The sequence below is a fragment of the Epinephelus lanceolatus genome, chromosome 4, assembly GCF_041903045.1.
Source record: "Epinephelus lanceolatus isolate andai-2023 chromosome 4, ASM4190304v1, whole genome shotgun sequence".
In the NCBI taxonomy this organism is placed as follows: domain Eukaryota; kingdom Metazoa; phylum Chordata; class Actinopteri; order Perciformes; family Serranidae; genus Epinephelus; species Epinephelus lanceolatus.
Window position 1 is genome coordinate 36,945,586 of NC_135737.1, and position 15,817 is coordinate 36,961,402.

At 42.4% G+C, this 15,817-nt stretch overlaps 1 protein-coding gene across 2 annotated transcripts in view; it reads right to left on the reverse strand.

The window, feature by feature from the left end:
- The window catches only part of sgcg (sarcoglycan, gamma), a 15,816-nt gene extending 5,024 nt beyond the window's left edge, over window positions 1–10,792 (reverse strand). The window contains exons 1-5 of one of the 2 annotated variants that reach the window (XM_033631952.2): window positions 10,547–10,792; window positions 4,608–4,805; window positions 3,932–4,036; window positions 1,506–1,593; window positions 512–631 (exon numbers count right to left, since the gene is read on the reverse strand). In XM_033631952.2, the coding sequence (XP_033487843.1) occupies window positions 512–631; window positions 1,506–1,593; window positions 3,932–4,036; window positions 4,608–4,802 (508 nt within the window). In that variant the 5' untranslated portion in view covers window positions 4,803–4,805; window positions 10,547–10,792. Of the gene's footprint in view, window positions 1–511; window positions 632–1,505; window positions 1,594–3,931; window positions 4,037–4,607; window positions 4,810–10,546 lie in introns of both variants that reach the window. The other variant, XM_033631951.2, reaches the window with a different exon arrangement.
- Between the last annotated feature and the right edge of the window lie 5,025 nt (window positions 10,793–15,817).

Here is a 15,817-nt window from a genome sequence, read left to right on the forward strand (position 1 = left end):
TTCGTCATTAATCAGCCGTCAGAGTGTGGTCAGTGACCCACAACACAATCAATACACACACTGGACACTGAGAGACAGTGAGGGAAAGCAGGACAGAACATACAACGTGGGTGGCTTAGCCTGATAGCCTGTTATACTGTTTCTTTCATCGCTTGGTTGTATGATATGACATACTGTGTAGTACTGAGGTGTGATATTCTTTTGTCGGCTCAAAACTGTAAATGAAAAGACGCTTGATTGGAATAGATAACTGAGTTTCTAAATTGGTGCAATTTAGAGATATCCACACACTCGACTGTATTCATGAATGATTACAGAAATGACTTCATTTGTCTTTGTCCTTGGCTGCTGGATTGTTGCACAGATACCTGCCATCAAACCAAATTACTCCTGTTGAGTTCACATCTGTTGTCAATATTATCTTTTTTTTTCCAAATCTGAAAAAAAATAATAATCGCCACGAGGTGTGCAGTATTTCCATGGAAACAGCAGGTGGCAGCCGTTGGAATACCTGTGACTCGTAGTTTGTCTGGTCCAATCACAGCCTGGTCGCCATCTGCAGTGAACAGCATGTTGTCATTGTGGGAGTTAATGAGCAGATTCCGAGCGTGTCCCTGAGCCTCTTTTGGGCCTGCAACAACAAAAACAACAGCAAGAATACCTGAAGGGGTTTGGCAATGTTACATGGAGATAAAAGAGTCAAAATCAAATCTTTGTCTTCCTGTTTTACTTTTCAAATCTGCAGTGCTGCGAGAATATAATGAGGCATGCTTTGTTGTGTGACAATTTCAAATTTCCTCACAGGAAGTGGCAAAATAAAAGAAATGTGTAGATTAAAAATGTGTAAATTCACAAGGTAAATCAGTGACCATACTGCTCAAACTGGCAGATAATGTATCTGAGGTCTTTCGACTTTAGCCCTCTCTACATTAATCCTCACAGCTCTGTGAGAGGCAAATCTAAAGCAGGTAGATCAGCAAGCGAGATATTTAACCCACTTTATCACTTACAACTGTGAACCGGCATGTCATCTCCTCTAACAAGCATTTTACTTTTATTCACAGAGGGCCGAGAGGATGCAGGTTATGCTTTTTACGGCTTAATGATCAAGGACACATAATGGCACTGTGGAACACGGCAATTAGCTGGGTCATTTGTTGGCCTTTTAATTATGACAAAACACTCCAATGCAGCCGTTGGTGAGCCATAAAAGACACACAAATATGATCCTCCACAGGCCCCGGGCCCTCTGCGTAATATAGAACGACCTAGAAGCAATGGTAGACAGAGGAATGTTGCATTTAATGGATTTTAAATGGAAATCGAAGAGAATATAAATGGAAGGATGGCTTCTTGTCACTGTTAATGTTAGATGAGAAATTGCTGCAGGACAAGTGCATGAATGACTTTACTATCGCCCTCATACATCAATGGGATACTTTGTTATGCATGAGTGCTCTATGTGTCTCTCTGTGTGTACATGTGTCCTCTTTCAGGGCCCTTACCCACAGATATCCGCCCCGTGACATCACCGTTTTCATTGCGGGCATTAAGGGAAACATTTTCCGATGAGTGCACTAGAAGTGAAGAGTCCTGGAAAAAAGGGAGGGGGAAAGGCAATTTTAACATGCTGCGTATGTCCAACTGATACACATTTGTAACATAGAGATTAGAGAATAGAAATCAGTTTTTTATGTAAAAGAATATTTAATATTTTCACAACTTGGTTGAAATTAGGTCATGTTAGTTTATGACCAAATGCCTGTGGAACTGACATTCCCAACAGCCTTAGTTCTATTGTGTAGCTGTACTTTTTTGTGCTAATTAGAAAGTGTTAGCTCAACTGAGATGGTGAACATGGTAAACATTAAACCCTCTAAACACCACCATATTACCATTGTTCTTGTGAGCATGTTTGCACGCTGACATTATCATTTAGCACCATTGTGCTTAAGTACAGCCTCACAAAGCCACTAACATGGCTGGAGACTCTTGCTTTGTCTTTTTTGTTTTGGATTGCCGCCTTTGATTTGGGAGTGAGTTGCTGCCCCAAGCAGAGGAGTTAAAGTATCTCAGGTCTTGTTCACCAAGTGAGGGTAGAATGGAGCATGAGACGGTCAGCGGTCTGCAGTGATGTGGGCGCTGTGCCGGACCATTGTGGTGAAGAGGGAACTGAGCTGGAGGGAAAAGCTTTCAATTTACTGGTCCATCTACGTCCCAACCCTCACCTATGGTCATGAGCTCTGGGTAGTGACCAAAAGAATGATATTGCGGATACAAGTAGTCAAAATAAGTTTCCTCCGTGGGGTGTCTGGGCTCAGCCTTAGAGATAGGGGAAGGAGCTCGGACACCCAAAGGGAGCTCGGAGTAGAGCCGCTGCTCCTATATGTTGAAAGGGGCCAGTTTTGGTGGTTCAGGCATCTGATCAGGATGCCTCCTCGGCGCCTCCCGTTGAAGGTATTCTGGGTACGTTTTACTGGTAGGAGGCCCCGAGGCAGACCCAGGACAGCTGGAGGGATTGCATATATCATCTGGCCTTGGAACGCCTTGGAGTCCCCCAGGAGGAGCTGGAAAGCGTTGCAGGGGAGAGGGACGTCGGGGGTGCTTTGCTTGGCCGGCTGTCCCCACGACCCGGCCCCGGATAAGTGGTTGAAAATAGATGGATGGATGGAGACTTACATTATTGTAAAGATCCTTTATTAATGACTTAACATTTGAGATCATCGTGCTGAAGGAGGTTATACAACAACCAGAGAGACTTTTCAACCTATAAATTTGGTTGAAATGAAAATTGTGTTGACGATATTTTAAATGTCTAACGACATAAGAATTTCACGTTGTGTGGATGCTAACATTATGACATTTTGCAGACGTTGGGTTTTGTTCTCCATACCTAAATGTTGTTATGCTAGTTCAAAGTGATGTTGGCATGAGATGTTGGATTTTCGTTGCTTGACAATCAGTGTCATCTGTCGTCAGCATACTACGTCAAATTGACAGTGGCATCAGGCGTTGTCCTGACAAGGAATTTTGGTAACCTGACGTCAACCTAAATTAAGCGTCTAATGACGTTGGTGGCCAGCTTTGTGGAAAATGGTACAGAGTTTTACACAAATATTAGCAGAAGATAAGACACCAGGTGAGTGGAACACGATTATAAAAAGCTTTTATAAAATGTTTAAATGAGGCGACCTTAACAATAAATCACCACTGCTCCTCTGCAGCTGTCAGGAAGCCCCCTTAACAGCAATGATCTAAGAAACTAACTTTCATGTGGAAGGTGAGGTGGTGGCTCACTAAATCCTGAATCTCATTAGACGTCCATAGATTACATTAGAGAAAGTGTCCGTCCATAAATGAGGAATACATTACCTTTTTAATGAGGCCCATAAAGAAGAAAGAATGCTAAAAAATTGCTGCTATGAGCAAGAAAAGCCATAACATGTAAACAACTGCAGCAAAGTGTTCCCATCTGCTGCTAGCAGGCGGGCCATAAACTACTTTCCACCACAAATATCCCTGAGGTTAATGGGGAGCTCGCAGAACCACCACGTGCACGGTGCGGGACTGCCAAATCCAGTTTGTTCTGACACATCTCCCCAAAAAAAAGTACAGTCAGAAATATGCAGTACATTCACTACAGCTGGATAAAGACTGCTCGAGTGTCCGCAAGAAATTAGATTTAGATGATGACAGGACGTGTAGTCCTCACAGATCCAACTCACAATCAAGTTTTAAGTTTTGTAAACAGTGAGATGCAATAATGGCCAGGCTGTTGGGCCACTTAGCTGAGCAAACAGAAGTTTGAGAATTATCTTGGAAGACGATACAAAGAGGGAGGAAAGCCAGACAGGGAGGAAAAGAGGGATAGCAGAGTGGAGAGACAGCTGGGAAGACGAGCGAGAAAAGTGTGTGTTCTTGATTATCTTACTTCTCTGGAGTGGATCTCCTCAGCGTAGATGGGGAAAAGAAACTCAGACTCCCCCTCGTCTAGCTTGACCCCATCTGAGTTTACTTGTAGGAGTCCCATTCCTTCCTACAACCAAAATGAAGACACACATATGTTCAGATAAAGATGCAGCAAGGAAGGTTTAACACCAAAATTACAATCTGCAAGTAAAGCTGAATAAAAGTATACAAAGTAAGAATCCAAAATATGGTAGGCTGGGAGTTAAGATTGTGTCTTCCAGTCACTTCATTATGTTTCCAAGAGTGAAACTCAGTTATGTTCCCTGTAGGACTAAACCAACCAGCTGATTTAGCTGTGCAGGCACTTTGCAGCAGTGTGTGTGTCCATGAGTGTGTGTGTAGGTTTGTGGCATCCTTTTTTCTGCTTCTGCATAAATCCATGGTTGCCATCTGGACTTGAGACAGAAAGCTGACATGACTCCATGAAATAAGAAACACAAACTATCCTGCTTAGACAGCCAAGTATCCGTTAACGATAGACAATACCACTGTTTTCACTGCTGATAATAATAAGCAGGGTCACCAGGTTGGTTTGAATTTAGGATGTGACACAGATAAATTATACTAAAGATTTATATGGAGAGGGGGAGAACCTATTCCAGCTGAAAATACAGACTGCCAAGGTGAGTCATGCGTACCGTGTTGAACCACATCACCCTGAGGATCCAGATGGTGAGGGCGAAGTTGACCACCAGGATGATGATGAGCAGCAGGACAAACAGGTAGAGGCAGCGCTTCCTCCAGCCATAGATGCCGATCTTGTAGACTTGTTCGGGCACCGGCCTGGGCGAGCTGCTGCCCTGGGTGGTGGTGACATACTGCTCCCGCACCATCTGCTGGCTGGGCACATCGCGGGAAGGCAGGTGCATGGGCAACAGAAACAGATGTTTAAGAAGAAATAGAAAAAAACACATAAAGACATACTGCTCCTTTGTGCTGTTCAGTGAATATGGACATAACATGCTACAGAGTCACAGAGAGAATTATTTTGACAAAACCAACACTGTATTTAAATCTGCAATAACAATTTTTGGCCACTTGGGGGCCAGCGAGACAACATACTGACATCACATTTTTTAGTTCATGTGCAAAACGTTGCTTATTTACACATCAGGCAGTTACAGAACATAAATGTTCTCTTTTTTTAGATCCGATTTTGGTCTACACCATCACCTGAGGGAAATACCTTAAGTTAAGATTTTCTGTAAAGTCCTAGTTGAGGTTTCCTCAAAATAAAATCGGTTGCACAAAACACCCTGAAGTCTTCTCGTTAAGGTTTCCTTAAAATGTATTTAAGGATTTCCCTTTGTCTTGGTCTTTTACTTAAGGAATCTAGACCATTGCACAAAAGACCTTAGCAACCATAGCAAGGTAAAAAAAAACAAACAAACAAACAAAAAAACCATTAGGTATCTCTGACTCTATTTCAAGTGCAACATGATGGAGTTTATGGTGATGAATGAAAAAAACTAGAGCACTCCGAGAAGAATCTTCTGTGACCAGGAAAACCTGTTGGATATGCTTCTGATTTAACAATTTTCTTACTTTGTAGTTTGTGCTTCTATGATTGTATTCCTCCAGAGGTGTAATCTCTTCCTCCTCTGACCAATATGGTTTTCTTGTCTCCCACTATCATTTCTACTACCCATTTTTTTACTGTCTAACTATGAGCCAACTTTGTGAGACAATAACAGGCATCACAAGTGTGAGTCCAAACAAACAAACAATCTTCATGGGAACAGTAAAATCATTTTTAACGCAATAAATGAGTTTATGTTTTTCCTTGACAAAAGAAACCTTTCAAGGGATTCTTTGCAAGTCCCTCAACAAAGGAGAAATTAAGCCTCAAGTGTCATACTTGAGGAGAAAACATAAGGTGTTTTGTGCAACCAGTCCTGGGCTTTTAAGCTGCTAAATGCTGCACTGTTGCAGAATTGCTAGTGGTTTGGCTCGATTCGCTTTTGGTATCAGATGGTTCTCTTGATTTTGTTTTCCACTGCAGATAGTATGCTCTCAATGTAGGTGGGATTCTTAGCTAATCATCATAGCGATGCTGCGTGAAACTGCTGTGACATCAGCTTCACCTCAACACAAACACAATGTGTACTCTTGCTGGATCTTTTTATCAGCATCCAAACAGAGGAATGTCTGTACTTCATCAATTAACCACAGGGTTTTTCGGGATGCCTTTTTTAAAAAAAATCTCTTGTTTAAAAACTCTGAGTCAAGTGAATAAAAAACTGCAGTCTCAATTGATGGCTTGGCTTTTTAAAAGGGAAAGGTTCACCAGTGATATCACATATTAACTGTTTCACAAGGGACATTTTTCTCTGACCAACCAGTGGTCTGCAGTCTTTAACTCCACTATCAATATATTGGCTAAGCGTTCTTGGAACCTCAACTGGGGTGATGCCAAAAAAGTGCCAGGTACTATCCACAACCTTTGTCAATAGAAAACCACAAAAAACCAAGGTTACGAGTGAGTCGAGCCACACCTTACCATACAGTAGAGCTAATCTCTTCTTTATCCATTTTTTCATACTTCTTTAATTCAGCTCCTGAGAAATAGCCTTCCTCTTGCCTCAGCCCAATCCTAATTTCAGATCTTAAATTGCTCCTTTTCCTCTCTCACTGCAGTAATCTTTATTAGTATAAAATAGTCAGCTCTTTAGATAACAGTAAGATCTAAAAGAAAGAAAAGAAAGAAATTTCAGGAATTTGTCTCTGATCAAATTTGCGTCCCAACTCTGTATTTTATCTGTTCTCAGAGTTGAGAAACTTCTGAGAAACCTATGAGCACAGCAAAAGAACTGCTAATGTGTTCTTTAGCTCCTTATTGCTCCTTAAACGGGGTTTAAGAGAAACAGATCAGAATTTAGTAATCTCCAAATAAGAAGTAGATTTATATCTAAAAGACAAAGAAAAGACTATTGTGAGCAGCAAAATTTTCCTTTGTGTGAGCAGGTGGTGTTCAGTTTGTGTTGATAGCTTTCTTGCCAAAAACAGGTGTCTGCTGAGGTCAAAATTACTCAATTAAGGTGGTTAGAGGGAAACAGAACAGTAACTTTACAGGCTGGAAAACCAAAATTAGCTAGAAGTTGCTATAAATCTCTGCAGAGTTGAGGGTAACAGCAGTGATGGGTTTTAATTTTCTGTTCTGTTCTCAAGAAGCCTCTTTCACTCTTTTTTAATATGGGAATATTTCATCATAGAAGCTTTAAGTATGATTATAAAGTCTGCAGTCACAGTGACTACTAACATATTCATACTTATTGCACCGTGTTGCCAGTTCAAGAGGAGATCCACCTTTTCACTTAGCCTACTCAGCTTCCAGTACACTGTTTCATAAATCTAGTATCTACATTATATACATAAAAGAGGGAAAGCAACAGATGTTTTCTATTGGTTTGGTCTTTGCTGTCTGTATCAGATGATGAGGTTGATTTCCATCTCTGACATGCAGCTTTTACACTTCCTTTAAAATCTGAATTCACCATATTCACTTCAAGCCTTTGTATATTTAATTGTATGCATACAAGCTGTTTGATTGCTCCTCTTAACAATCCCTTGTTCACACAGTGCACAGTATATCATTCATGAGCTCAGAGCTTGTGCACAGAACCAGTGGATATCTGGCTCTTTGCGCCAACGGAAAACTTGATGGAATTTCCAGCATTTTTTCAAAAAGTCAAACGGCAAAGGAAAATGCCACTTATTACAGAGCAGAGGCGGAACATTCTGGCTCCACAGCAGCAGGCTATCAGTGACAAAAATCACCGAGATGAATGTTAGCGTTTACCACAGCAAGTCCTACAAGTTATGACGCCAATAGTGGTTTTCTGTATTCAGCTCATGTGAGAGCAAGCAGAGCTCCAACTGCAGGGCTGCAGAACCTGCGAGCGAGCCCCCCAGTCAGCACATTTGGACCACCTGACAATGTGTCAACAGGGAACCTCAGGGAGATATTTCACAACGACACGGGGAGTGTGTGTTTGAGCACAGTGGAGCCAAGGACCACGCAGCCTCACACAGGGCCACAGAGAGGGGAGCAGTGTCACTCTCTGTTGAATAATCTGCATTAATAACCAACGCAGGCTGCAGAAAAATCTGTTTTCACTGAGGACAAGGCCTGGAGGAAATGCTGTCGGTTGTAGATTATTACGAGTCAATAAAACACCCAGAGCAGGCAGAAACAAAGACAGACTGCAGCTTTCTCCAAGCAACAACCTGCTCCACATCTTCATCAATTCTTTAGAGCTGCCACATCTAAACTTTATAGGAAAAGTTATCTGAACAAAGATGTATTTAGGTTGTCTCAGCAGTGTTTTCTGAACCTGCCAGGGACTCAGACTCAGTAGCCAGGCTGATTTACATATGGGACAGATGTTGCGTCTTACTGCCACAGTAAAGACGTTCTCCATCATGTTAAAGGAGCTGCTTAACAAACCAAAAAGTCATTCTTCTTTGACATTGACAGATGTTCAGCCGGGCACATCATCTTGCTGTGACTCCCGTGTGATACGAGCACACAGACTCTGCATACAGCCCCTACTGTATGAGCAAACTCTATAAATAATGGAGTAAATATCATTCCGCCTTCGCAGCAAGGGGCGATGAATAAAAGCAAACTCGCTCGCTGCTGGGGTCTGAACTCACTGAGGTCCAGGAGGTGTAAGGGAGCCGATAATAAAGGCCCATAGTCTCCGCAGCTCGTTTCTTGCTGTTTGCAGTAAACACTGGGAGGAGACGTGTTGGCATAAAAGGCTGAGAGTATTTCTATGACCGAACCTGCCTCTCCACAGGACCTGTCACATGGCCTGCGAGCCCAGCTGTGATGAATAGCCCTTATTCCACAACCAAACAAATGAATCTTGCCTGAAAAGAGGAAAAAATGACTTTTTGCCATTTCCACATGGGAGAGGAGATCAAGGGTTGATAAGTAGTAGGTGATGTGAAATGCTCATTTTACCCTGCATCTCACCGTATTTTTATATGATGAAATGGTACTTGTGAGAGTGAGTCATGATGACGAAATGAATCTCAGCAACACAGCAAAGAAACTTACAGTGAGGGTGTGTGCTGCAACATGGCATTGCTTAGCTAGTTTAATCAACATGGATTCAGTTGGGGTTCTCCACCAAGGCTCAAAAGAGGACTAAGATTAATCAGTGTCTGTTAAATTGACCGATTCCAATATCCCTATACCTATTAACAACCACAGATCATTTGCGTGTTAACATGTTGATCAGCCCACTCTGAGCAAATGAGCGGTGAGGGTGGAAGAGCTCTGGGTTTGTTCATTACGTCGGTAATGAATTTGATCTAACCCAGTCTAATTACTTTAAATGAAAGCATTAAGAGGCCTCTGTACTTGAGCAGCAGTGGGAGGAGGAGGCAGCTTTGAGGCTGGATCTCAAAGAGGCGTCCTCCAGCTCCGGTTTGTTTTACCACCAGCCCTTCAGCCACAGACTGCTCCCTCCATAGCAACCCAAATAAACACACCCCGAACAGTCTCGCTGCTCAAGTGCCAGGAATGCTCGATATATGAGGCTTTATGATCGGAAATAGAGTCTGACCTTGGAGAGAAAATAGTTTTTATTGGGTCTGTGCTTTTTTTAAGCCTCCTGGTGATTGAAAACTGGTTGTTTAAAATGAGTCAGTCTAAAACTTTAAAGCAGGTATGGATCCTATACCACAAGAGAGACAAGTTTCAAAGGTGCTGTAGACCTCTAAAACAATCCCTAGCTCCCAAAGATGAAGAGCACTCAGTTCAGTTCTGTTAGCAGGGCAATTTTTAAAGGGGCACCCTCTCAATTAACCTTAAACAAGTGATGCTCCCTGCCTGGCTCCGTCTCTGACCTCTGGATGAGAGCAAGGGCCGAGCCGGACAGGCGAACTGCTTGCCTAAAATCCACAGGGATCTGGCTGTAATTGAGAATCCAGGCTTCCCTCTGAGCCGAGGCTTGACCTGACCGAATGCCAAAAGTTTCAGTGAGTTAGGGAAAAGCTCAAATTGTGTAGCTGGAGGACGTTCGCAGAGGAATACTCAGAGGAGCTTGCTGTGAGGACGGATCGAAAGCTGAGCGCAGGGCTGAAGTTTCTGTCTGTGTCTAGTGAGTAGCCGGCGTCATGGCTCCACTCTGCTGTGATGCCTTAACTTCTAAAAATAGGACATGGCATTGTGAACTAAATTTAAAAAAGCACAGGACACACACACACACACACACATACACACACACTATGGGTATAACTAATGGAATGATAAGACACTGGAGTATTGCTCTCACAGAAAACATTAGGTGCTCTTTCACTGAAGTTATTTTTGTATTCCAATATTGCTGGCCATGTATGGTAAAACTGCAGACAGCTGGCAACCTAAAACACTTTTTCCAAACCCCAAACTACTTCTGTGGAGGACTACAAAGTGATCACAGTACAACAGAAGACACAAAACACATTTAAAGATATTGTGCAGTAGGTCAAAGGTTGCTATTATGAAAACATGATCTCAAGACAAAGTTATGAAAGAAGCAAAATGCCACAGAGTATTTATGAAAGGAAAAGGCAGGCTACTCACCGTTGTGTGTTCAGGCACAGCAGTCCTCTTTCCTACGCAACAGTAAGCAGAGCTCGAGCTGGTACGAGCAGCTTGAGAAGCAGCAGTGCTTGAGCCCCTCACACGTCTGTCAGCCACTCAACAGCTGCGTGCCATAAATCCAGCTCTGGAAGTGCCCCGGCTAATCACCACGAGACGGCGCTCCCACTCCCCTGTATACCCACTCTGACTCCCTCTGCCTTTTTAGCCTTCCTGCAGACATTTGAATATCATCAGCGTGTATGAGAGAGACACAGAGAGGAGGAAGAGGAGGAGGAGGAGGGAGGAGAATTAACTATCAGTGGTGAGGTTCAATCTCTCTCACACACACACAGAGAAACCATCCATAATGAGCAGAGGCTGTTGTTTGTCATGCATACCAGTGAGTCACTTTCACTGCCCAGCCCAGAGCTCGGTGCAGTCCAGTCTAATTTGAGACTTCAGTCATGGCTCTCAACATAAAGTTAAGCTGGTCTTTCAGATAGCTGCGCCGGGTGACAGGCAGCAGGATGGGCGGACCTTGAAGAGGGCAGTTAGTAAGTCAGAGTGGCAGAAGAGACAGGCAGCAAACACAGCGTATTAATAGACAGGAAGGGGGGGTGAAGGTTGCAGTTGTTGAAATGGAAATTGTTGGAGTCATGGTGTTGAATTATTACAATCACAAAACACAGCTCATTTTCAGAACTTTCTCTGTGTATTTTTAGTGAGCAAATATCAATAACTCTAGGTCATCATTCAATATAAGTAAAATATACAATGTCCATGCTGTTAATCACAAACTGGCTATGGGAAAGTGATGAGGGAGATTTACTTTAAACTAATGTTACACACAAACAAACAATAGAGTGGGTAGATCAGCAACAAAAGCACTGCAAGGATATACAGCATGTGTGCTGTGCAGGTGTTGAAGGTGCAGAACCAAAATAGCAGGATGCAGGATGGCTGTCAGCTGAAGGAAGGAAGAGACACAGCGAGCACATTTATAGCTGGGAGGGACCAGATGAGTCTAATCAGCTGAGGATCCTCCAGTGTCAGCCAAGTGACTGCTGAGGTTGGCCAGGAGAGCATCCAAGACAGTGGGAGGGGCGTAACATAACATGTACTCCTGGCTCCTCTACATTTGTCATCATAGAGATGTGTAAAATTACCTTTTTATCATTCTTGTCAATACGTAACATTTAAAGGCAGTGCACTCTTGACAAGTGGCAACCTCCAGGGATGAAAAATGAAGCCAACATGGAAGTGCCAAAAACTGCAGTTCTTTGAATGAGGCAGGCTCCAGAGGCAGATCAATCCCCACAGACCTCCATGTTAAAATGTCCACATTAACAGCAGAAACAAACATGTTAACAGCCTGGAACAAAACCCCCCAAAGCTAATTTCATGACAACTGTACGATAACTCACCCCTTAACATTTTGTTAAAGTTACACATATTTAAGGGCGGGGCTATCTGAGTGACAAGCTGTCTGCGAGGTGTCACCACAGTCTTGTGACTCAGATCTACCCCTCACTCCTCTACAGCACCACCCTCTTGTCCAAATATGGACAATTCTGGCTCCAATAAAACAAAATCATCATGATGACATCCGTTCGCTCTCTGTATCATTCTGGACTCTGTGCCACCCCAAACACTTTCAGTGGATGGGAGTTCTCGCCTTGACAGATAAACTCCTTCAGCCAGTCATGATCAAACAATACACTGGAAAACAGCTTCATCATCACCAACGGAGCCAGTTAATAAATCAACTTTTTGCTAAATCCATGTAGAAGAGCGGCTAAAACGTCTTTTCATCTGAGAAACTCACTTATTGCTGCGTTAACTCTACTAATGTTAGTGTTAGCACTTGTTGCTTCAGGAGTCACCATTACTATTCTGCAAGCAGTGGCCTGCATTTTACATCAACTACAACGCAGTCCCTGATTAACTGCGTTCATCATCAACCATGGTGTGAATCCCTGATTGGCCCCGACTGGATTTTAAGCTCTGGATATATAAGGCGGGGCGGAACAGTGTCCAGACTGATACCAAGAGTGAAACAGAAAGTTGAGCTCACATCATCAGGCTGAACTCGACTTCAAAATGGGAGTCCAAAAACCAGTGGGTGACGTTACGGTAGCTCATCCATTGTTTGTTTTTTTACAGTAAACGGATCAACCCTGACAGAATGTCAAACATTTATTTAAATTGAAACTGTAGTGCGTTCCCCAAACAAGGGGAAACATACTTCAAACCCAGTTTACACCATTTGAAGGAGACGTCAAACAACAAAACTACAGCAAAGCGGTCTACACCATTTTTAGATGCAATGTGCCCCAGTCATTTCTACAGCAGACATTTTGATTTGTAATAACAGGAAAAGAGCAGGTGAAACAACTCTCATCACCGATGGCTCCATAATGGAACACAGCTGTCAATGCACATGAGCTTTTCCTGCTAGAAGTCGTCAAAATGTCCGCTGTGAAAGAAGATCTGCTTTGACTTGTCATGGTAGGAAAAGTGCAGGTGTAACTAATAACAATGGCTTTGCTCCATTCAAGGCCACACACCAGGACCTTGAAACTGAAGCAGTTAAATGGAATTCAGCCATCATTAGTCTTACTATTTACTCACACATGGTGACCCACACAATGATTTGAATCCTGATTAGACTTCAGGATCGTGTAGGCGTGCACTCACTGAGCTTGACTGACATCCCCCTGACTCTCCTGTTAGCTTTGTTGCACCTGTGAGAGCGGAACAAATTACACCTTAAAGGTAAGTACACACCACACATTACACCTCTGACCTACAGTATGAATATTCACTACCTCTCCCAGCAACTGTGACCAATACAATATACTGTTTACAGCTGTGATTGCTCCGCTCAATATTTATTTATTACTCTCACTCCCTTTTTCAGAGCTGAGTGTGGAGCAATTAAACTGGCGGCTAATGTGACCACTATTTTACGTGGGGTCTAGTGACCTCCCGAAACACCCAGCGTAGGTCCATCCACCTTCAACCTGTGCAGAGGACAAGTCGGTCGCAATAAATGAAAACAACAAGCGTGCAATCAATATACAAAAATAAATATAAGATTTCTCAGAGCTGGTACTCTAATAATTTCCAGTGATGCGAAGGGAAATTGCTAACTAATTACTGTTACTACATTATATTTAGAGGAGTCAAACATAATTACAAACACTAATTGCATTACCCAGAATTATGGGAACGTGAGGTCCATGTTAAGATGTGTTTTCGGAGTCACACAGGCACCTTTGATGGATACACACAGCATAAAAAGTTACAGAGAGAAAGAAAGCAGTATTCTCTCTGTTCTAATACATGACTGAAATTTGATTTTGCAAAAAATATTTATGTGCAAGGCTTACTTGATATTGTCTAATAAATCAAACACCACTAACAGGTCCATTCTTTGCTTCAGTATGCAACAGATACCACGACCCAGAAGCAGCAGCAGACCCCAGAAAATAAACAGAAGTACAAAGAATTAAATTAGGTGTGATAGTTGGCCTGTTATAAAGCCACTAGTGAGGTACATCTTAAGACACCCACATTAAAACAGAGGCGGTAATGTCTTTGTGTTCTCACAGGCAGATGCTGGAGGAGCTGATGGGTGGTGCATCTGTCAGTGGCATGCATCCTGCAGTTTGTTTTGCCACTGCTGCTCGAGGTAGCGCTGAGCTGGTGACAAAGGGAACGTCTGACAGCATCCATCACGAGACTCCTGTGTCTTTGGTGCCCTGAGCAAACATCTGACAATGGGGATAGCTTCATTTCGTGCCATTTCTTATCAATATCTCATAAGCTTTCGCTGCCTGTGGCTTTTAACAGACAAATGGAAGACATAAATGATAAATCTCTTGCACCAAGTACGAAATGATCCATTTTACACTGAAAACGAGATCAGTCGAGTCAAGGTGTCCCTTTGAATTTATTGGATGACAACTCGGTACGCTGTGTACATGGACAACCGGGGACTTTCATTACCAAGGACACTGGTAATGATTGAACACAACACACACACACACACTAAATAAGGTATGAATGTGTTGAGCTGCACAGGCCCGAGTCGATACCACACTCACGACTGGAGAGCTTTGAATGAACCTACAAAATGTGAAAGAACGTGCACCCATCAGTTAGAATATTTCATTTTCAGTGTACACAAGTAAAGAGATGGATTCCAAACTACATAAAAAAAAAGAGTGAAAGCACATCCTTTGATGCACAAAGGTTAAAAAGCCTTCATCATTGCTGGGTAATTTAGGACCAAATTTAGCTACACTTACAAAGCCTTTAACTTTTGTACATTCATGAAGCAATGTGGTTTTATTTTTAGACGAACCTATTCCCCTTCTTGTGGACGTTGGCCTGCACCTACATCAGGAGCACCTGCTTTGTGTTACACTACAGTCAGGTCCAAGTAGCCTCCACTCTTGGTTTTATGGCCGGTTTTGCAACTTCGCCTGCAATATCAGAATTCCAGGAGCATTTTTGAACATAGCACAAGGATTATGACCACCCATTGGGACAACTGTTGTCGCCATCAACTCATCCTCACTTTGAAGTAATACTACACCAACAGAATGACCTTCTGTGAATCAATTAGTCACGCCATATTACTTTGTATGTGTGAAGAAAGCCTTGGTTTTTTTGTATGCCTCCACAGAAAACTGCAAACACATTGATTTATTGATTGGGGACCACGTCTAACAGCAGAACCATATCAAAACATCCATTCATGAACTCTCACACAGCTCGTGCAGTATAATTCAAGTCTCATTTATCCAGTCTCACACTCAGTGCTTCCAAAAACATGCATTTCACTAAAACCTTAATATGTAAAATTAAAAGTGAAACTTATCTGTGCTGTCCCTTTAAAACAAGGGACAGCAACACTCCAACACTAAGGTTTTCATAGTTTGGGAAGTAGAGGATACGTCTGGATAAATGAGACTTGGATTATATTGCACGTGCTGTGAGAGTTTGTAAATGGATGCTTTTATTTCATAGTGCTGTTAAACACGGCCCCCAGCCAATGAATCGGTTTGTCTTTTGTTCATGTATTCAAGGTAACACAGTATGACTTATTAATTTTAACCTGTCCACTGCTTTTCATCATTTATTATCCTGTGTTTCGTGTACATTTTTAATATACCTAATTTAAATCATTTTATTGTTGTATCGGTTCATTACTATGTAAAATTTCTCCCTCTGCACTAACCTATTTTTTAGGAGTATTCACAA